At 50.3% G+C, this 22,535-nt stretch overlaps 1 protein-coding gene across 3 annotated transcripts in view; it reads left to right on the top strand.

Annotated features, from left to right (window-relative positions):
* The window catches only part of ATXN10 (ataxin 10), a 144,116-nt gene that overhangs the window by 115,575 nt on the left and 6,006 nt on the right, over positions 1 to 22,535 (top strand). The window contains exons 10-11 of one of the 3 annotated variants that reach the window (XM_025282687.2): positions 2,540 to 2,624; positions 5,828 to 5,874. In XM_025282687.2, coding sequence (XP_025138472.1) covers positions 2,540 to 2,624; positions 5,828 to 5,835 — 93 coding nt within the window. In that variant the 3' untranslated portion in view covers positions 5,836 to 5,874. Of the gene's footprint in view, positions 1 to 2,539; positions 2,625 to 5,827; positions 5,875 to 22,535 lie in introns of those variants that run through there. The other 2 variants (XM_025282685.3, XM_025282686.2) reach the window with 2 other exon arrangements.

The raw sequence follows: 22,535 nt of genomic DNA, 5'->3' as shown, positions 1-22,535 counted from the left end.
CTGGAGAAAGCTTGTCTGCGGAGTGCAGGTACTGTGCGTTCTCGCTGCTTCTTGGGTAACACCTCTGATTGTTCCTCTGGCGTTGGGAACAGGGCAGCAGCTCAGTCGTGAAATGCCCAGTCAGGAAGCTGCACAGGACACCATGGAAATAAGTGCAGCACAGAGAGATGAACAGCACTGTATTTTTATGAGACGTAGAATTGATTGTGTGAGGCAAGACCTAGTAGAGGACATGGATGGAAATTAGTAACCAGAGGTGTACCCAGTTTGTGAGGCAGTCAAGGAAAGTGCGGCGCTAACTCAGAGCGACCTACCTAATGTCGTGTGATTGTGGGGACAGATCTTCACGTTTTCAGGCTTTGCCTGTGCTTGGTGAGGGATGACTGTGCCCAGCCCTCTTCAAGTGTGGGTGAGGCGCTGTTTGTTTATTCATGTAATCCTCACTCTGACCCTCTTGTTAAACGCAAGAGACTCTAGACTGAAGTTCAGAGCCCTCCACAGGTTACACGGCCAGAGGGCTGGCTGAGCTGGAATTCTCCCGCAGGTCTGTCTGCCTCCAGCAGTAAGCCCCGCCCTCTGTCCTGGGGATGGCAACTGGTCTCGCCCGTGGGCAGGTACACGCACATCTCACACAGATGGTTCATTGATGGTGAACCCAGCGTCTGCCTCCTTCCGCCTCTGGCTTCGCGCATTCTGCGTTGGCGGTCACCTCTGCTTCATCTGTCAATCGAAGCCCTGTCTGAGCGTTACCACACGCACGTTGGCCGTGTGCTGGCTTCGGCAGGAGGACTCTGCTCGCCTGTGCGTGTGTGCACGTATCCTGCAGCCCCGTGCCACGAACACACTTTGAGTCCTGCGCTGGCATTGTGCTCTTGTTTTTCTTCAGGTTGTTTTGACTTTGCTGTTAGCCATTCAGTGTGACAGCAGACAATGATGGAGCCTCTGTTTGTTTTTTTTTGTCAACCTAATACATTTTTCCCCAAAGAAGCACAGATGCTACCTGAGTTGGGCCCGCCCGCCTTGCAGGGCCTTCTCTGAGACAAGTGTTGGCCGCGGTGGAGAGAGCAGTTCGCAGGCAGTGAGCCGTCCTGCTGTCTGCACTTGATTTCCAGAGGCTAAACGTTTGCTTGTTTCAGCCAGACTTGCCGTCTTGTCGAGATGTGTTGCGTCGCGAAGCGTTGACTGAGCTTGGCTCCCTGATGGGAACTGTTACTACAACTTGTGACTCATCACGGGTCTAGAATCGGTTCCCAACACGTTGGCTAAAGAAACAACTTCCCTGTTTTATGAAGTGCGAACAGAAGAAAACGTGTTCATTTCCTAATTGTTTCCCCTGCCCCTGACGAGAGCGCTCACTCAGCAGCGGCAGGAGCCTGTGAGCATCAGCGTGGTGATGAGACCCGCGTCAGCGTCTCCTGGAGGCGTCCCGCCCAGGGTCCTTCCCTCAGTGACCGCCACCTGTGCTCACGCTCCACGTGTCCTCATGCGTGCATCACGGCGTCACTACCGTCCTTTGTCTACAATAGGTTGCTTATGTTATAAACATTTAATGAATTTCTATAAAAAGTTATCTCGTATCATTTCATAACGGAACGTTATGAATGAGAAATATTTACCTAGGAATGCATTGCCCCGAGTTCAGGCATGGCTCTAGTGTAACCATGATTTCCAAGAACTCTTTAATTCACCCTTACAGTCTGCTTCGAAACGTCAGTTTTTAGCATGTGGTTTTATTTCCCGTTCCGTCGGGGTTTCGCTTAGGCAGTGTCCGAGGGAGCCAGCTCCCGTGGCCTCCCCAGCTGCTTGTGTCGTCAGAGGCGCCTTTTCCACTGTGGCAGCTGAAGGATGGTGCCGTCATTTGCCTGAATCTTACTAGAAGCAAAGTTGAGCAGACTTTGACATCTCTGCAGTCCACTCGTGTTTCTTTCATCTGTGCCGTTTACGTTCATGTATTTCATCCAGTTTTCTGTTGGATTCTTGGTCTTTTCTCAACGTTTACAAAATCTGTACATGTTAAAATATTAACCCTTTTCCTGTGGTATCTTTCAAATAATTATTACAGCTTTGACTTGCCTTTTTAAAAAAATGTAGTTAAATTTTACAACTTGTCTCTGTTGCTTCTGGATTTAGAACCATAGAAACTGCTTCCAACTTAGAAAAAGAACTTACTTACTAGTAAACTGAGATTCATTTGAAGTTTATGCTGGTGAATAATATTGGGAAGAGATCCACTTTATATTTTTTTAAAAGTATATTAAAATGTAGTTGATTTGCAATGTTGTATTCAATTATATTTTTTTAAATATGTCTGCCTAGTTGCCCAGCTTTTTGGAGGAAGGATGAAAAGAAAAAGTGTCATTTTTTGTTTGCATGTCTCTTTTTAAACATTTCTGGACTGATAGAGGCATTTCGGGTAATTGCACTAACTGTATTTTACAGGAATGAGTCAGGAGATAGAAAAGGAGCCACAGACCCTTCTGTAGCCCCCACACCCCCAAGCCGTCCACGTATGTGAATTTGCCTTTTCTGTTCTTTGTAGGTGAACGAGCTGGATGGCATCCCCCTGATCCTCGACAGCTGTGGCCTCGACGACAGCAACCCCTGTATCCTTGACATGCCCCCCAGTGAGTTCACGCCCGGGGCCTCTGCCCAGCGCCTTCACGAGGGAGTTGGTTGGCTTTCTCATTGGCTTTGTCCCTAAGAACTGAGCCACTTGGTCAGAGTTGGGGCCGAGTCACACTCCTGCAGCCTGTGCAGCACAGTGAGCTCAGGTTCCCGGGGGGGCGTTCTCCTCCAGAATGCCTTAAGCCCCAGCTGAAAGCTCACCTGTGGGCCCTGTGTTCACTGCATGTCACTGGCGTCACCTTTCCAAACCACGTGTTCCACGGAATGACTGTGGAGAAGTGTATGTCTCTTCTGTAGAGGTTCGAAGTATCCAGACCTCTGGAAGAACCATTCTAGCAGTGGTTGCTTGGAGACCTCTGAGAGCTCAGAAATGGGGAGAAGCGCCCCAGTGGCCCAGGAGTCTGGTTTTTGCTGGGTGCTCTCCTGCAGCCCTCAGCTACTGACGTCAGAGGCTCTGGCTCTTGCCCCTTCTTGGCCTGACCACCCTTCTGGAGGGCACTGTGCAAGGAACTTGCCCACTCCCCACCTCTCCGTGCTAGGTCTTCCCTGTGGGAAACGGATCTAGTACAGTGATGAAGAGCCAGGCTGGAGGCTGGAGGCCTGTGTAGGTTTGAGAGAGAATCTTTCACTTCAAGACCTTCCAGTCCCTTGCCTGGCGGCTGCATGGCCTTGTGCTTATTGCTGGTGGGTGGGCGGGGAGTGGGGGGGTGGAGTTAATAAGGCCATCGCCAGGACTTTGAGATTGTGACCCTGTGGGAGGCCAAGGAGGAGGGGAATTTTGTGTTTAGAATGCTCACTATTGGTTTCTGTCAAGAAGAGAAAAGGAGCTGATGAAAATCATGTGTTGCAAAGTAAGTAGATTGAGAAATGCTTATTATTTGTGCTAAAGATACTGTCGTTTGTCTGATTAGCAATGGAAGAAAATTTCCTATTTTAAAGAGCATGATAGCTTGTAAGCTCAGTCAGAGAAAGACAAGTGAACAGCCTCTGAAGAGTTTTCTTCAAGGTAAAACAGTCGGTTCACTGCCTTGCATTATGATCGAGCACTACAGGCTGTGCTCCTTAGACGGGTTTGAAATTTTTTAGCCCCAAAAAGGGAAAGGAGAAAAGAAAGCTGTCACAGGAAAGCAATAAAAGCACATTCAGGTGTTACTGCAGGTGTTGCGTTTCCGGATGAAAAAGATGATTTATTGCAAACAAAAACACGCAATTTTACTTTTATATTCCCTGAATTGACCTTCTAGTGAAGAAAGGTTTTTATTACTAATCTTTGGCCTTTAGCAAAGACTGAAAAATTAAAAGCCCGTGGCACACAGCCCATGGCAGCTCTGCAGATGCGCTGCATGTGGTCCATGCTTACTGAGTCTTTTATGTTGGCGTCTCCGTGTCAAGAATTCATTCGTTGATCCTTTCAGGAAACATTGAGTCCTTACTATGTGTTTACATATGTTGCCTTCTTTAGTCTTGACAACACTGTGAAGCAGGTCCTATTATCATCATCTTCCCCATCTGTAGATGAGAAAATTAACTGAGAACCTTAGCGACTTGTCCTAAAGGTCAGACTCAGAGGTTAAGCTTGGCGTGTGCCTGATTCTCAGCCACTTTTCTAAACTGCCCCCTATGAGTCACTGGGACGGTCAGAACACATACAGAGAAAGCATAGTAAGATACTAATGTAGTTGAGAAATGACTCAGAATTATTCACTGAAAATTTTTATATGGACAGTCTATATGGATAACTGGTTTTTTAAATGGTTATTAATGAAGCATTGCAAGATTCAGGAATCTTTAAATTGTCAAGAAAAGGTGAAATGTTAAATGTTGAGTGTTATATGTATTTAGTAACTCTTTAGACTTTTGTTTTATAAAGGCCTACTAGATTTTAAAGACATGTAAGATATACTTAAGATACAAGATACATACCAAAATATGAGACCTAAGGGAGAGTGATCGGAGAAGGCAATGGCACCGCACTCCAGTACTCTTGCCTGGAAAATCCCATGGACAAAGGAGCCTAGTAGGCTCCAGTCCATGGGGTCGCTCAGAGTCAGACACGACTGAGCGACTTCCCTTTCACTTTTCACTTTCATGCACTGGAGAAGGAAATGGCACCCCACTCCAGTGTTCTTGCCTGGAGAATCCCAGGGACGGGGGAGCCTGGTGGGCTGCCGTCTATGGGGTCGCACAGAGTCGGACACGACGGAAGCGACTTAGCAGCAGCAGCAGCAGCAAAGGAGAGTGATGGTCAGAATGAAAAAGTGTTACAGCCTAGGAATTCAGATTTTTTAGGGCTTCAATTTTTAGATGTGAGCCATAAATTGAAGCCTGAGTCCCCAGTGTTCAGAGCAGACAGGCCGCGTACAGATCACAGAGAGCGTCCACCCAGCGCTCCTCCCAGCTGTCCTCTGCTCCTGCTATCAGGGGGGTGCCCCAAGCGTTCTTTCATTACCCTCACCTTGCCCCCTTGCCTCTCCTTCCCTTTCCCACCCTCCTTTCTTAGGTTTTTTTCTCTCCTATATTTTTTTTACTCATCAAAAAAACTAAATCTGTTGGCTTTTTTAATGCCGAAGGTGTAGATGGGAGAGTGAAATCTCTGGCCCTCTCCAGCACTTTGCTGCTCACTCTCTTAGCTGTTGCTTCTGTCTAGCTAAGTAGTGTGCTTTGCTGCTCTTCCTTGATCTGTCAGATCCTGACGTTAGCTGTTCACTTTGTCCTGACACTGGGCCTTAGCTTCTGTTATGCCCCCTCTGCTCTCTCCTTCGTGCCCCCACTGTGGTTAAGATCCCATTTGCTCTATCGTCTGCATTTCTGATTGGGTTGAACATCTTCTGAAATGTTTGCCATTTGGATTGTGTGTGTCTGTGTAAAATGTGCTTGATCAAAACCTTTTGCCCATTTTTTCATTGGGTTGTCTTTTTATAATTTGTTTGCAATAGATTTTTTACATATTCTTGGTAGAAGTCCTTTGGCAGCTACACGTCTGGCTAATATTTCCTCTCCCCTATTCTATTACTTATCTTGTCATTCTCTTTCTAGTTTTTTTTATTAACAAAATTTCTTAACGTTTAGTCAAGTTTACCACTGTTTATTTATGATTAGTTTATTTGGGTGTGTATCCTGTTAAATATTTTCATACACTTAGGTCATAATGATAATCTGTATTATCTTCTGAATGCTTTGTATTTTTACCTTTTATATTTAGGTCTATAATTCACTTCAGAGAAGGCAATGGCACCCCACTCCAGTACTCTTGCCTGGAAAATCCCATGGATGGAGGAGCCTGGTGGGCTGCAGTCCATGGGGTCGCGAAGAGTCGGACACGACTGAGCGACTTCCCTTTCCCTTTTCACTTTCATGCATTGGAGAAGGAAATGGCACCCCACTCCAGTGTTCTTGCCTGGAGAATCCCAGGGACGGGGGAGCCTGGTGGGCTTCCGTCTATGGGGTCACACAGAGTCGGACACGACTGAAGCGACTTAGCATAATTCACTTGGAACTGATTTTTGTGCATGGTGTGAGGGAGGGTCTGTGGCTGTGTTTCTGCATCGGAGCCCAGGACTGTCGCGGCCCGGTTATCGAGCAGCACGTGCGCTGGCCCCGGTAGCGCGGCGCCGTCACGCACGTGGCGCGGGCTCTCCGCCTTCTCCGCTCTCCTGTGTCTGCAGCAGCACTGCAGTCTCAGGTGCCGTCACTTTCTGCAGTCTCAGAACACTGTCGAGCGGCTGCCCGAGTCCTTGACTGAGTTGATGGAGTCCTTCCAACGTGTTTATTTTTTTAGAGCGTTATGGCTATGTTTGGTCATTTGTATTTGTCCATAAAAATTTTAAAACCAGCTAGTCAGAGTCTACACATTTGTGCTTGTGTGTTTATGTGCACACACGTTTACACACATGTACATGCTTAAAACCGTCACAAAGAAAACAATTTAAAATCTCTACTCATTGAAATTGCATTGGCAAGAATCAGTGTCATGAGAATCGACATCTAAACACTACTGTCTTCTAACCCATCCATGATCATGGCATATCTGCTCATTTATTTAAGATTATCATGGGGTTTTTTGACCCATGCATTATTTAGAAATGATTGCTTAAATTCTGAACAAATAGGAATTATTTGGGGGGGGATTCATTTCTAACATAAATATATTATGATCACAGAGCACGTGCTTGATGCTGTTTGTCCTAAAAAACGTGTTGAGACTTGCCGTGTGGCCCGCTGTACGGTCAGTCTCTGCAGCGCTTCTGTGTCTGCTTGAACAGTCACACCTGTTTTCTAGTAGTGGACTACAGTATTTTCAGGTCAAGTTTGTAAACTTTTTACATTTTTAGTGATGCTTTTGTCTATTTTGGTTTATCAGTTACAGAGATAGAGGTTTTAAAAATCAGCCTATGACTATAGATTTCTCTAAATTTCTCCTCTTAGTTATATAGCATTTTTCTTCATATATTTGAGACAGTATTATTACAGTATTTATCAGGTCTTGGAAAGTGTCCCCGTTGTCCTTGTAAAGTGACCTTCTGTATCTCTAAAAATGCTTTTTGCCTAACATGAATATAGCTACTTTACTTCACTTTTGATTGATATTTACATGGCAAGACCATTACAGAACTTTTATTTTCAGTCTTTTTATATCAGAGGTGTTTGTTGTAAAGAGCATAGTTGACTTGTTCTTAGTCTAGTTTCTCTGTCTTTTAGCTATTGCGTTTAGCCCATTCATACTTCATGTAGTTGCTTATCTGTTTATATTTAAGCTAGTCTGATCTGCTTTCTATTTTAGTTTTCTCTTGCTTCTTTTGAATTGTTTTATATAATTAAGCATTTATCTTTTTCTAGTTTAAAATTTTTAATTTTTTTTTCTATTTTGTTAATAGTTCCCTGGGAAATTATACCATGCATCCCTGACTAAGGAAAATATAATGTTTTTCAGATCTTTACCCTTTTTCCTGGTAGTATAGGACCAGTCCGCATCCCCCAGCTTGTATGCTGTTGCCGTGTATCTCCGTTCTGCTTTACAGCCTATGAAATGTACGGTCAGAGCTCCGTAAGGTCAGTTTCCATTTAGATGCTCCACGCACTTACTCCTCTCCTGCTTTCCACCCCTACTTACAGCTCTGTCTGTCTACCTGGGCTCATTTTCCTTCTGCCTGAAGTCTTTCTTTTAGAATTTCCTTTAAAATGGGTTCATGGGTGAGGGACTGTTTGGCTTGTTAGAAAATGTGTGCCAGACTCCAGCATTTGGGATAGCTACAGGATCTCAGTGTTCTAATGCAGCGGTCCCCAACCTTCTTGGCACCAGGGACTGGTTTCTTGGCAGGCAGTTTTTTCCACAGGCTGGGGAGGAGGGTAGGGTGGAGATGGTTCAGGCCATCACGCGAGTGATGGTGGGGTTCAGGTGGTAACACCTTTGGCTCTACCTGCCTCCCTCCATCTCTCATAAGTTCAGTTCAGTCGCTCAGTCGTATCCGACTCTTTTCGACCCCATGGACTGCAGCACGCCAGGCTTCCCTGTCCTTTACCATCTCCTGGAGCTTGCTCAAACTCATGTCCATCAAGTTGGTGATGCCATCCAACCACCTCATCTTCTGTTGTCCCCTTCTCCTCCGGCCTTCAGTCTTGCCCAGAATCAGGGTCTTTTCTTTTCCATCTCTCATAAACTTGGCCCTATTTACAGAACCTCCAAGCCTGTCCTCCATACTTAGACTATGTCCATAGGTTCCAGCATGTCCTGACAGGTCCTGTGTGTTCTGGCCCCACCTGCCTCTTCATTTAGATCCAGACTGGTTCCCCTCTTTTAGCATTCCCCAGACATGCCTCCTTTTTTGTTCCTCGAATCTGTGATTTCTCACCTCAGGGAAGTCGTTATCTTCCTCCCTTGGCTGAACTCTCTCCCCTGGCTCAGCCTCCTCTTCTCTTCCTCAGGGAAGCCTTCCCAGAGCCTCATCAGCCCCTCCTGGGACCTGTTCTGTTCCTTCAGCTTGTCTCAGTCTGTAACTGAGGATTTGTGCATTTTCATCTTAATTGCCCTCTAGATCAAGGTCCATAAGGGCATGGACCTTTCCCCCCCACCCCCTGTTTTTTATCTCAATGTAATATGCCACTGATAGGCACATACTAAATGTCCAATAGATATTTTTAGATGGGTACATAACTGAGTAAGGCGGTGAACAAATGAATGAAAACCAGCAGCTTGATGAAGTATGTGTGTGTGTGTGCTTATTGGACAGGTAGGGAGGATGGCTCTAAGCAGGGGAGAAGTTTCTCCCATGGATTTGATGATTGTTTTGCGAATTGAATTAACTTGGTTTGGCAGCAGTATTATTTCAGCTTTCTTTGGTGGTTCAGCTCCTTCTAATAACTCACACCAGTCAAGCTTTCTTGAATACTGAACTTTAATTTCAGTATCTTGTGTTAAAGAAAGCAATATATATTGCGTATGCGTAGACTAGGAATCAGAGCTGAGAGTAAAGGTCAGTGAATAAAAACAGCTCCGTTCTCTGATTGCTCTGGATCGGCGGGCTGTGTTGTGTGCTCACGCATCGTCCATGGGTTGGGGCTGAGGGCTCATGTTACCATAGGGTAGGCATCCTCGGCATCCTCGTTCACTGTGGGAATTCAGCGGTTCTGACCCCCTGGAAGACTTCCTCTTTCTCCGCCACCCATGGGGATTAGGAATTTCTAGGTGGCATATCCAAGCAAACTGGGCTGTCCGCTCCCCCAGGCTGGGAACGGGACTGGAAGGCTGGCTGCCCCGTTTCTTGGAGGTGTCTTCTAGTGACGGACTGGGGTTTCTAGTTCCAGGGAAAAGACAACATCCCAAGGGGTTGCTCACCCCGAAGGAAGGCCCTCGGCGGCTGTGTTGCATCAGGACACAGCCCAGCTGTTCGTCCGCCGCTCCCTTGCGGGGACCCGCAGTAATGACACAGTAGCAGATGCCATCGGAAAATTCCAGCCCGCCACCACAGAGTCAATTTCTTATTTGTCAGTTTATTGTGGCAAGTGGGATTTTTTGTTGTTGTTGTATCCAAATAGAAACAGCTGAACTTTATTTGAAATGTTTTTCTTTGATTCTTTTTTTGATCTGTGTTTTGATCAGTTGTCCTTGATGTGGGTTTTTTATATATATGTATTGTTTTTATTGGAGGAGGAGGGGACAAGGATAGGATGAGCGTCTAAACTGGATTGGGGTTTTTTTCTGTTCTTTTCTCTTTTTTCCTTCCTTCCTTTCTCTTTTTTTCTTTCTTTTTTTATTGAAAAGCCTCATTTGTAAGTGTTACGTGTGCCCAGAAATGTAACTTTATAGGAAAAATAACCAGAGTTTCCCCGGTCATCTCCTGTCGAGGAGGGATGGATAGCATAGTGACACGGGCATCAGCTCTGGGGGCTACACAGACACGGGTTCTGCCACTTCTCAGCCTCTAAACACGTCGCTTCCCCTGTGTTACGAGTCTTAGCGTATTTATCTAAAATGGGACAGATTATGGTGAGAGTAGAGTGTGCTGTGTGCCAAGTGCCCGGCCTGTAGTTTCTCAGCAAGCAGGTGTGTCATACAGATGTCCTGTTACAGCTGCTACTGCCCAGGAGAAAGGTGAATTTCCATCTGTGAGCACATTGTGAGTCAGTGGTAAAACCTAAACAATAGTAATAATATTGCAAAACAGAAAAGAGAGTCCTGAAGCGTACTCTCACATACACAACAAAGGCCCCCTGTACTTGAGGAGTAAAGGGTGGTCTTTTTACATAAATGATCCTAGGCCCATTTAATATCTGTTACGGGGAAGAAAACCCTGCCACCGTGTCTCACCCTGTTCACCCACACTAATTGAAGATAACTCATAAACCTTCATGTGGACGGTAAAACACAAGAGCTTCTAGAAGGACTCATAAGAAAGTATGGTTCTTGTCTTGAAACAGGCAAAGGTTTCTTAAACAAGACATCAAAATTTTAACTGGGAAAGCATTAACTTTGAAAAAGTATTTGCATCGTAAGCGTGTATCTGACAAAGGACTCATACCCATACTGATTTAAGGACTGCTGTGAAACAACAAAAGATAATTCAGATGCTGAGAATGAACAAAAGACCCATGGCATCTCACAGAAGAGGAAACCCAGATGGCCGGTAATTGTACAGAAAGAACTTAGCATCCTCATCAGGGAAATGCATGTTTACCCCACAGTCAGGAACCCACCAGAAGGGCTGATGAGAAGATGACAGGACCGATGGATGGCAAAGGTGTGGGGCAGCCTGAACTGTGATGAATTGATTTGGGAGGTGTCAATTAGGAAAATCTCTTTGGAAAACTTGGGCAGTGTCTGCTAACTCAGGCCCGCCCTGTGAGCCAGCAGTTGCACCCCTAGATGCCCCCCCGGGAGAAGTACATTCATGTGTCTGTCAGAAGACGTGTGCAGGAGCGTTCCTAGTCACAGTGTTTATAATAGCCCCAAAGTGGAACCATCCCACATAGCAGTCGTAGAAGAGTGTGGACGATCATTCCCCAGAGCGCTATACAGCAGTAACGAATGAGCTGCCCTGTGTAACATGGGTGAGTCTCACTAACGTAGCATAGAACTGAAGAAGCTAGATTCAGAGAGTGTGCGCTCTATGACTCTATGTACAGGAAGTTAACAGCAGGCAGAACTAATCTGTGACAGTAGCAGTCAGGATGGTGGGTACCTTGATGGGTAGGAGGGTGGGCATAGGTAGGCAGTGGCACCCAGGGGCCTCCCAGGTGCTGGGCGTATTCTCCATCTCAGCCTGGGTTGGGCTCATGTGACATACGCCCATGAGGAAACGTCAGGATGTACACGAGGAGGTGTGCGTTGTTGCTTCTCACACTGATGTTTTAAAAATCATTGAGTAGTTTCTAGGTGCCCATCCCTGTGCTGTATATATACACCCTTTAAGCTACATTACCTGGCACAGGTGGTTTCTTTCCTTCTGTTTTTAACAGGCCTCTTTGTTAAGCACTGTCATTTCACAGATGAGAAGAGAGGCGCTCACGGAATTGGTTCCCTGAGCGCAGCCGGCTCTGCCAGCTCCTGGGCGGCGGGGCCACGGGACCAGCCAGTGCTGTCTGTGCCCTGCTCCTTGTTCAGGCGCCTAGACTTCTGTGCGGGCGCCTCTCTGCCGGCCCAGCCCTTCCTCCTCTTAGACTTGAGCACGCGTGTCCTCCTCCTGGAGTTCTCCCGTGGCCCCCAGCGGAGCCCGAGCGCCTCGGCTCTCTGCGTCAGTTGGGCTCCTCTGCCCCTCCATGAGTGCAGCACATGCAGACCCCTGGATGCGCAACCTTGCCCTCCAGAAAAGCCTGTCCCGGGCAGGACCTGTGCCACACTGCACACCCCACGCCAGACCCCACAGACCCCAGGGGTGTCACCGCAGTGTGTCCCAGAGCATACTTCTGTCTGCAGCATCTTAAATACCTATTATATCAGAGAAGTCTTCTAAGTAATACATATACGTGTCGGACCTGTGGTAAGAAGGTATCTGCTGCAGGACTCCCTGGAATCTGTGCAGTTCTCATGTGCATTTTGGAAATTCTGGGCCACAGTGCCACATCTTGGGGGAATGCAGGGATTTTAGTGGAAACTTGAGAACGTGCTCCATCCCGTCCTCTTCACGAGCAGTCTAGCTTGTGCCTGGGCCTGCCGCGCCGCCGCCAGAGGGAGGCGTTCGGGGAAACACCTCAAACATTTTGGGCTGGCACAGCGGACTGAGCTTGCTGTTGTTTATAAAGGCATCAGCGAGTCCCCACACCAGGGAAGTGCTTGTGCTGTGTTCACTGCGTGCCTGCTGCTCGTGTCTTACTCTGCCCACCCTGACGCTCACGTGGCCGGGACGTCGTCCTGCTGAAATAGGTCTTGCATCCTCCAGAGGGAAACGATGCCTGCTGTTGGTTTTTGTGTCCCCAGCATCAAGCCCCTGGTGGCTGTTCAGTGATCTTGCATTCATTTGTTGAGCTGACATTAATTAAAGCTAGAAAACCTTTTACTGCCGTTTGGCTTTAAAAAGGTAAACTTTGGGTTTGGCTTCCCAGTTACATGATGTGGGTTTTTTAAAGCCTCTCACTGATGGTCTTACCCATTGCCTAGTGTGGCTGAAGGTTTTGAACCAAGTCTCTGTCCTTGTCCAGAGCAAACAAGCGTGGACACGACTTGGTGGGCGCACGGAGGCCTCCCTGGTCCCTGTGCGCAGTGAGTGGGCGTGGGGCCAAGGGTGGGCGGCAGCCTGCCACCACACTGCACCCCGCGCCCCTCAGGCTCCACAGTTGCATGGCAGACCCATTCAGAGTGAGAGGGGGCAGGAGCCCTACCCCTTTGATGTAGCTTCTACAGTATCCTAGCAACTGTTTGATGTAGCTTCTACGGTATCCTAGCAACTGGTTCCCCAGCACTCGAAGCTGAAAGTTGGAGGAGTGGGATGTCCTGTCGTGAAAGAGACGCTCACAAAAGTGGACTCTCTTTCCTTGTTCAGGTGTGTTGGCAAATGGTCCGGCTGTTTTAAAATGAGACTGAAATGCTTCAGGTTATACTCCTTCAGATTGTGTCTACTTGGCTTTTGGTTGTACGCTTCTTGTTTTCTTACGTCGCGAAGATCACAGCGGCTCAAAATGAGAACTGTCATCTGCCGGGGTCCAGCCCCGGCTGATCCAGGGTATTCGAAGCGGGGACGGCGTCGGCGACCTATTTAATTATTTATTCATCAAAGATATAAAGAGTAATAGAATAAGGATAGCTCAGTGAGGAAATTCAGTGGAGAAAAGCGGCTGAAATAAGGATAGCTCAGTAGGAAAATTCAGTGGAGAAAAGAAGCTGAGTGGCTTGGTTTACGCGGAAAATCAATATAACCCGTGACACCAGGTTAGCTCTGACCACGGAGGCCGTAGGCGCCCTCTCGAATAGCGGAAGGTGCCCCACCTTAGACACCTTCTCGAGTGGGTCTTAGAAGCCCGGGCAAATAAATGGTCGCAGAGGACATCCGCGCTCCAGATGGACACTCAGCTGGAATTTGGGAGAGAGAGTGACATGGGGAGACCAAGTTTCAGTGAACAAGGCCCGCACTTTATTTTCCAAAGTAGTTTTTATACCTTAAGTTATGCATAGAGGATAATGGGGGAAGGGGTAGAGTCATGCAGCAAGCCATGCTTTTTTCCTGTAAACTTATCATATGCAAAAGTTCAGGTGATAGGCATCATCTTCTGGCCTGGAGGCCTGTTAACATTTTAAGAAACTTATCTTTCTCTAAAGGTGATTATTCCAAAGTCAGGCGCCAGCCTTCCAAAAAGCATTGGACAAAGCTGCATTTTACATTTCTATACACCCATTATATCAATCAATACACTGCCAAGGACACAGTAGGTAAGGAGTATGGAGACTTAGCAGCAAACATTGGCCCAACAAGTGAAAAACCCTTCACCAATACAATTTCTAATCAATCTTTTAACTACTCAAAGGAATCTGTGTTTAGGCAGTTTAGAACATCTCCTGCCTCTCACAGTTGGGAGGCTCTGAACAATCACATGTGGCCGGAAAAACCCATTCAGGCAGGCTAGAGGATTTCCAAAGGAGTTTGTAGGTTGAAACACTGTCAGATCCAAGAATTATTAACTGGAGCTGTAAGCTAACTCTTTTTTCAGAGAGAGGTAGTGGGAGACAGCCCCCCGTAAAGTCAGAGGTGTAGGTGAAAGCACAAAGCAGAAAGTAGGCAGACTCTGGTTTTGGGGGTAGATGCTCAAGAATTTCCAGGGGGACTCCTGAGGCTCGATCCCGCCTTTGCGTATGCCGAGCCTCCTTCCTCATGACCTTTGTCATGGGCGGAGTGCCTCACGCTGGCTCCCGGCAGTGATAGAATTCCAGTTGAGCTATTACAGATCCTCACTCAATATGCAATATGCCGGCTCCCGGCAGTCATCACCACCCTGAAACGTCTGCATGTGGAGGCTGTGAGCGGCACGTGTCTCCTGTGCACACAGAGGCCAGAGTGTGTGGTCTGCCCTCTGCCCTCAGGCCTGCACACACGCCTGGCCGCCATGGGCCTTGCTCAGCCTGCCTCACTCAGCCATCTCCTCTCCTCTCAGAGGTCAGAGTGCATCAGTCCTGCTCTGGCCTGTTCACTTGCACAAAAAGCAAGATTGCAGGAGGTTTACTGTCACGTCTCTTAGAAAACGGGAGGAGAGGCGCTTGGCACGAGCCATGTGGCCTGCAAGCGACCACGTGCCCCTTGTTCCTACTCCACCTGGGTTGGTGAGAAAGTGGAAGCTGCCGCTTTCGAGTTCTATCAGTCACTTGACCCACCTGGCTTGGAGATGACAGTGTTCTCTTAATTTGGCTTCTCTTGGTTACTGTTAGCATTTTAAGTGCCACCATGTACAGTTCATTCCAAACCAGAAACAAAACTTTATGCGAACATTTATTGCCATTCGCTTTTGTCCTTAAGGATCTGCTCCTTTGGCTGGTTGATTTAACGAACACCATTTAAAGTTTAAATCTTATTTTCACTAGGGGGCATCTCCCTAGACCTAGGTCCCCGCTCTGCCACACTCAGCATCAGGCAGCCCTTCCCGACTCTCCTTCGGTACCTTGGCTCCTTTGCTGTCTGTCTTCCTGGGGTCTCCTTCCATCTACCTGGCCATTCTCCCAAGTAGAGTTAAACCTTACTTATCTGAGAGAAGTCTGCCAGAATCCCAGTTGAAATGAGGCCGCTTTTTATTGTTTCGTTTATCCTGTTGTTTCACGTTGTAGCTGTTAGGCCAGTTAGTAGTGTGTTTATTTCTCTCCACTGAACATTCTAGGAAGTTCAGGAGGACTGAGGCGTCAGGCCTTCACCTCATGGGCACTTAGCTGAAGCTGAGTTTACAGGTGAGCATACACGTGCCCACCTCTCTGCTTTGCTTCCCTGCGTGGTGATCGCCTTGACTCTCTGTCCCTTAGTTGGAGATTGGCACAGGGAGAATGAAGAGGGAGAATGAAGACCTGAGAAATGGTGTTGTGTTTAATGAAATCCTCTTGTGGCCTCTAATGCTGGTTGAGAAACAGTGACTCGTGAGAGGCCGTGAACGGGCGACCCTTCCTTGGGTGGAGTGGTGGCAGCTGGAGAACTAACCGCTGTTGATAACTGAGCAGACGGGGTTTCATCGACCTGCATGATCTGGCTTTTTCTAGGCACCCAGGCGGCTCTGTCCATGGGGTTCTCCAGGCACGAATACTGCAGTGGGTTGCCGTGTCCTTCTCCAGGGGATCTTCCCCACCCAGGGGTGGAAGCTGCGTCTGCTTTCTCTTGACAGGCGGGCTCCTCACTGCCGCGCCTCCTGGGAAACCAGCTCGCCCGGGCATGGAGCTCAGGCGGGCAGCGCTGGAGTCTGAGCCCAGGTCCTTCCTCGTCCACTCTCATTCCTGCTGTTACGGATGCTGGTTGGTCCCCATTCCCATGCCATCTTCCCTCCAAGCCACCCTCCACGGCTGCCAAAGAGAGCTGCCTGATTTTTCTGCTTCAGCTCTTTCAGTGGATTCTCATCGTATAAAATGCAGACTCCTTCCTACAGCCTGAAACTCCTCTGGCCTCTGGCCTCGACCCCTGCCCTCTACCAACATCCTGCCTCCAGCGCCAGCCTTGCCCGGCTCATGTCTCCCGTCTTGAGGTCGCACACGGCCGCTGCCACTGCTGTCTCTCAGCGCACCAGGTGACCAGCTTCTCTTTATGCCGAGTTCTCAGCTCAGTCCCCTCCTCAGAGAAGCCATCTCCCACCTCCCTCATCCGTGTTTTGTCCTCCTGTGGTCATGCTTGACCACATCAGCCTGCAGGTCTGTCTCTCTCAGGCTGATGCCCGCCTCCTGTCTAGAACGCCAGTGCTACAGGGGCAGGGACCTGCATGTCCCGTTAGTCACTGGGTCCCCAGCGCCGAGCACAGGGCCTTCATGTTTGCCAGACGAGCACCCAGATGACAGTTAAGTCCTGAGAGTCGGTATGTGTGTTAACAGTGGAATCCTGCCTTTGTATCTAAATCGCTTGCTCTCATTTCACTGTAAGTGTCAAGAAGCGTGTTGTTCACAGAGGAGAAGGAAAACATGTTGAAGTATTAGACTTCTGAAATTGAGTGAGGTTCCCCCCAACGTGGGACAGCCAGTACTTCAGAAGTTTTAGAAAGACCTGTGTCAAGGAAGAGCTTGAGACATTAGTATCCCCCCTGCAGCCAGCTTGGCTCAGGAGTCACCGGTGCTTATTTCCAGTTAGTGCTGAAGTCATTTGCACGCCCTCAGTTCCCGCTGAAGGTGGTCTTGACTGTGAAGTGGACACCGTAGTGGTCCTCCCTTAGTGAGGGCGACAGAATCACCCGTGCCCCCAGCCCCCAGCTTACCAGGTAGTGACCGCAGCACACACAGACAGCGTGAGGCGTCCGCGGGTCTGTGCCCCTCCAGACCTGGGGGCCGGCCGCTCTCTTGCCTGCTGACTCTGGTTGCTGCTGTGGGTGGTGGGAGGAGAGGCCAGCAGCACGGGCTGGTGACCTGGGGGTTCATCGTGTTCAGAGACTAATGACGTCTGGACTAAGGACAGGCAATGTGGGTGCTCGGGCAGCCCACGTGCAGTGTGCCAACTCCTGGGAGCCCGCTGGGTGTCGTCCAGCCCAGAGCCCTCCAGAAGCCCCCGCACTGCTTGTGTTCTCCATGTAAGCCTTTGCGTTTGAGAGCTGTTTTTGACCCCTGGCTATGCTTTATTCATATAAAGATGTTCTTAGTACCAGGCAAACAATAATCTTCCATAATTTAGATGCGTTTACTTACTTTTGTCTGGGCTTCCCAGGTGGCTCATTGATAAAGAATCTGCCTACAGTACAGGAGATGCAGGAGACGCAGATTTGATCCCTGAGTCGGGAAGATCCCCTGGAGGAGGGCCTGGCAACCCACTCCAGTGCTCTTACCTGGAGAGTCCCGTGGGCAGAGGAACCTGGCGGGCTACAGTCCATGGGGTCACAGAGAGTCAGACACGATGGAGTGACTGAGCGCACATGCACCTTTTCTACTCCAAACTTGAATTTCATTTTAAACTGTTCACTGTTACTTATAAAGATGTTTTGTGGAAGTAATCACTCTGACCAGTATCTGAAGGCTTACTTTATCTTTTGAGAAAAAGGGACTCTGTTGCAAGTCTTATAAAACCTGCCGCTCCTTCCCCTGACGTGTAGGCAGAGCTCAGAAGCTTGCAGTCACCCTGGCTGGAGGGGACTGCTCCGGGCCTCCTCCAGGTCTCCCCTCATGGACTGGTCTCCCCACCATGGACTGGTCCCCCCACCATGGACTGGTCTCCCCTCATGGACTGGTCCCCCCTCATGGACTGGTCCCCCCTCGTGGACTGGTCTCACCTCGTGGACTGGTCCCCCCTCATGGACTGGTCTCCCCTCATGGACTGGTCTCTCCCCCATGGACTGGTCCCCCATCATGGACTGGTCTCCCCTCATGGACTGGTCTCCCCTCATGGACTGGTCCCCCCAACATGACTGGTCTCCCTTCATGGACTGGTCCCCCCGCCTCATGGACTGGTCTCCCCTCATGGACCGGTCCCCCCCTCATGGACCGGTCTCCCCTCATGGACTGGTCCCCCACCCCCTCATGGACTGGTCTCCCCTCATGGACTGGTCTCTCCCCCATGGACTGGTCCCCCCTCATGGACTGGTCCCCCACCCCCTCATGGACTGGTCTCCCCTCATGGACTGGTCCCCTACCCCCTCATGGACTGGTCTCCCCTCATGGACTGGTCCCCCCAACATGACTGGTCTCCCTTCATGGACTGGTCCCCCCGCCTCATGGACTGGTCTCCCCTCATGGACCGGTCCTCCCCTCATGGACCGGTCTCCCCTCATGGACCGGTCCCCCCTCATGGACTGGTCTCCCCTCATGGACTGGTCCCCCCACCTCATGGACTGGTCCCCCCCCATGGACTGGTCTCCCCTCATGGACTGGTCCCCCCTCATGGACTGGTCTCCCCTCATGGACTAGTCCACCCGCCATCGACTGGTCCCCCCTCATGGGCTGGTCCCCCCTCATGGGCTGGTCCCCCCTCATGGGCTGGTCCCCCCTCATGGGCTGGTCCCTGAGGAGGGCTTAGGGCAGAGGAGCAGGCGCTGGAGCCCGCGTCCAGACCAGGCCAACCCCATCGGGTCCTCTGCCTGCTGGGTCTGTTTTCTCGTCAGTAGAAGGTTTGGTATCACCTCCCGCGAGTGCTGTGCTGGTGAAGGTGGAGACTTTCTGTCAGTGCCTGGAGTGGCCCTGTGGGTGATCACACCGCTAGCTCTGTTACGTTTATTATTACTGTTATGACTTCATGCAGATAACTATCAGTGGTTTATGTGAGAGACACTTAATTCCCCTGCAAAGCTTTGCTTACATTGATTGAAGCTAGAAATTTGTTCAGGCTAGCAAGTCCTTTCTTCCAGAGAGCAGAGTGCTGTGGACATACCCTCTCCCCTGGCGGCAGGCCCTTGAGGGTCCCTGCCTCTGCCAGCTGCTCCTCACAAGTTGCTCTCCATCAGGGCCCAGCGACCTCCCAGCCAGCGGAGCTCCCTGACGTGAGCAGAGCCTGGGTCCTGGCTTCCCTTGAGCAGTTCACTGTGTCCAGAAGGCCTCTCCCGGAGGAGGTCTCCCCGGAGCCTGAAGGCTGAGGTGGTGTGGCGGGGGCCTGCCTGAGCGCCGTCGGCAGCATCGCAAGTGCCGCTCAGCTCTGGCGGGACTGGGGTCCGCCCCTCTCAGCGGACGGAGGCCAGGCGCCCGCAGCGTTTACTGCCCCCTCCTGGGTGGGCGTGCACACGCGTGAGCACACGTTCCACAGAAGGGTCAGGGTGAGCGGTGGCGGCAGAGGGAATGAGGGCCGTGGCAGGGCGGGCACCGCGTGGCGGGCCTTGGACCGGCCGTCCCTGCCCTGCCCCGTGCCAGGCGCGTCAGTCTCAGACGGGACCGAGAGCCCCTGAGAACACACGGAGCCGCCTGGCAGCCCAGCCCTCTGGTGTGGTTTGGTTAGATGCGGCCTCGCTCTGTCCCAGTCCAAGACCTGTTGTAGGGCTGATGCCAGGCTGACAGCCGCTCCACGCGGCACTCTGAAGTGGTGAGGTGGTCCCGGAGTGTGTCACGGATGGAATTAGCTTCAGGCCCGGGGGGCCCTTTCCCATGGAGCCCGTGGATGTGAGGTACCTGCCCGCCAGCCCCCACTCACCACAGGGCTTTGGAGTGGGGAGCGCGGGGTGGCCGCGGGCCGAGCAGGGTGTCATCTTCCATGACTTCGCCCCACACTGACAGGCCGTGAGGCGGGGCCGCGGCGGTGAGCCTCGGAGGCCGGCGCCTGACCCATCTGGGCCCTGAGGGCCGGAGGGCTCATTGCGGCTGGGGCCAGGCTGAGGACAGCGGTTCCTCTCCCACGTGGTGATGCAGGGAGCCTGGGGAGACGGCAGGACGGCTCTGGCTCCCGAGTGGAGAGGAGCCTTCGAGCTGTGACCGTCCCCGCCTGCAGGCGGCCATGGATGGGAAGTCAGCCGTGCGCACCAGGCTGGTGAATGCAGCCTTTGTTTCAGAATCATTCAGACACGGGCGGGTTGTGTTTCTCTGGTGGACACTTGTGTGCTGGGATGTTTCTCTGAGAATTCAGCAGCGTTTCCCTGGGCCTCTGTGCCACTTCCTTTGATGTTCTAGTTCTCTGGACAGTTGGAGGCTAAAAAGCAGCCTCAGCCTTCAGAGCAGAGGTGCTTCCGAGACGACATTCTGCCTCAATAAAGACTGAGACTCTGCTCCTTCCGGTAGCATCTGCGAAACACGAGTGTATTACTTTATTGTGATTGTGACCTTCAGTTTTCAAATCTGGCAATAATTTGCTCCCCTGCACTTTTGTCTTGGGGCTTCCCTGGTGGCTTAACAGGTAAAGAATCCGCCTGCAATGCAGGAGACCAGGGTTCGATCCCGGGGTCAGGAAGATCCCCCGGCAAAGGATATGGCAACCCGTACCATTCCATATTCTTGCCTGAGAAATCCCACAGCAGAGCCTAGTGGGCTACAGTCCATGGGGTCACGAAGAGCGGGGCGTGGCTGTGTGCCAGTGCGCCCACTTTTCACCTCCCCTCGCCGTGCCCTGCATTCAGTAGTAGCCGTCAGCTGTGAGTCGGTGAATGAGGGGGCACACACGCTGACTGCACTCACTGCTAGGACGGACTCCAGGGCCTCAAGCCGTCTGTGTCGGCACTGCGTTAACACACCTGAGCCGCAGAGATGTGCCCTCGGATTAAAATGCAGAAACGCCGGGGGAAATTAGACCCCAGACAGACCAGCAGTTCGGAGAAGGAAGAGAGAGCCAGCACGGGTGGTTTGTGGTGGGACTGAACCCACGCTGGTTCCCAGCGCCCTGCGAGGGGCCGGTACGCCGTCTGCCCGGTGAGGACTCTGACTTTCTGAATGAGGAGAGCCTGCAGTTTAACTGAGTGAAGTGATGGTTGGAGACGAAGGCAGAGCTTGGATGTGGGTCACCACGCAGCAGTGTCCCGATGTTTGGACACAGAGCTCAGCCCTGCAGATGGGGGTGGCTCCTCGTTAACGGACAGCAGCGGTGTTTTCAGACTTGTCTCCTCCACGAGGACCCTCTCTCCTGGGTCCCCCGCGTCACAGGCAGGTTGCCCACAGCCCGAGGAAGCCCTTCTCCTCCCCGCCCCGGCCCCGCTCGGGCGGCCACTGTGGTTTGTTTGCACAGGTTCCTACTCCGGCAGCAGCAGCCTTGGTGGGGCCTGGCCTTCCCTGCCAGCAGTTTGGGAAATGCCTCGTGTTTTTTTTTTTTCTCAGAAAGTAAATACTTGAAGAGCAGAGCAGAGGCTGGTTAGGGCACTCCTGCAGACGGGGTCAGGGTCAGAGAAGTGAGCCCACTGGGAACACGGCCCCCAGGCACTCATGGCCTCTCCGACTCGCATGGCCAGGAGGAGGCAGGACTGTTGTCACTCGGCGGGAAGAGGAATCGCCCTCAGTGTCCCGTTCCCGCCCTCCTCCCCTCTGGCTGGTGGGAACTGCCGTATTTTGAGGTGTTTTGGTTTTCAGCAACGTGAAGCATTTCGGAAAAGTCTTAAAACAGAACTACTGCTTTGCACTGTGAAAAATTCTGCCATTTTAGTCAGTCTGAGAAGATACTAGCTTAGATGTGGACATTACCTCCGGAAGCATCCTCGTGTTGAGGGAAGTCTCAGGGCAGGTGACGATGTGGTTTTGAAGCCTAACAAGGTGGCCTGGGCATCCTGTCCTCAGGCCGGCTTTATCCGAGGTGCTGACGGGTGTTCTCTGCCCTGCTGAGTAGTGTGCTTTGGAAAGTTTGTCGAGTATGTAAACCCCTGGCTGTGTATGGGTTTGTTGTCTAAGAATAATTTTTTAAAATATTCTGCAAGCAAAATGAAATATAGATGTTATCTGTAGCATAAATATCTGTTATATGTATACTATACATAGGATGTTAAATATATACACATTATACATCTGTAGGCATGTTCATATATAAAAAACCATAGATTCTACATAGTTTATGTATGTACACACATATATCCTGAGAAGTCAGTAAAATCTTTCAGCATTTAAATTCTTCTGGTCTAAATAGCTGAAACCCCAGTATTCTGGCCACCTGATATGAAGAGCCGACTCATTGGAAAAGACTCTGATTCTGGAAAGGATTGAAGGCAGGAGGAGAAGGGGACAACAGAGGATGAAATGGTTAGATAGAGTCACTGACTCAATGGACATGAGTTTGAGCAAGCTCTGGGAGATAGTGAAGGACAGGGAAGCCTGGCGTGCTGTAGTCCATGGGGGTAGCAAAGAGTCAGACACGACTCAGTGACTGAACAACAGCAAATAGTTTTAAGTTTTTATTGCCAGTCCTTTGGGAAGTTCATTCGTTCATTCAGCCGAG

Source organism: Bubalus bubalis, chromosome 4 (assembly GCF_019923935.1).
Source record: "Bubalus bubalis isolate 160015118507 breed Murrah chromosome 4, NDDB_SH_1, whole genome shotgun sequence".
Lineage (NCBI taxonomy): Eukaryota > Metazoa > Chordata > Mammalia > Artiodactyla > Bovidae > Bubalus > Bubalus bubalis.
Note: the sequence above shows the minus strand (reverse complement) of the source record. Positions and strands in the feature narration are given on the sequence as shown.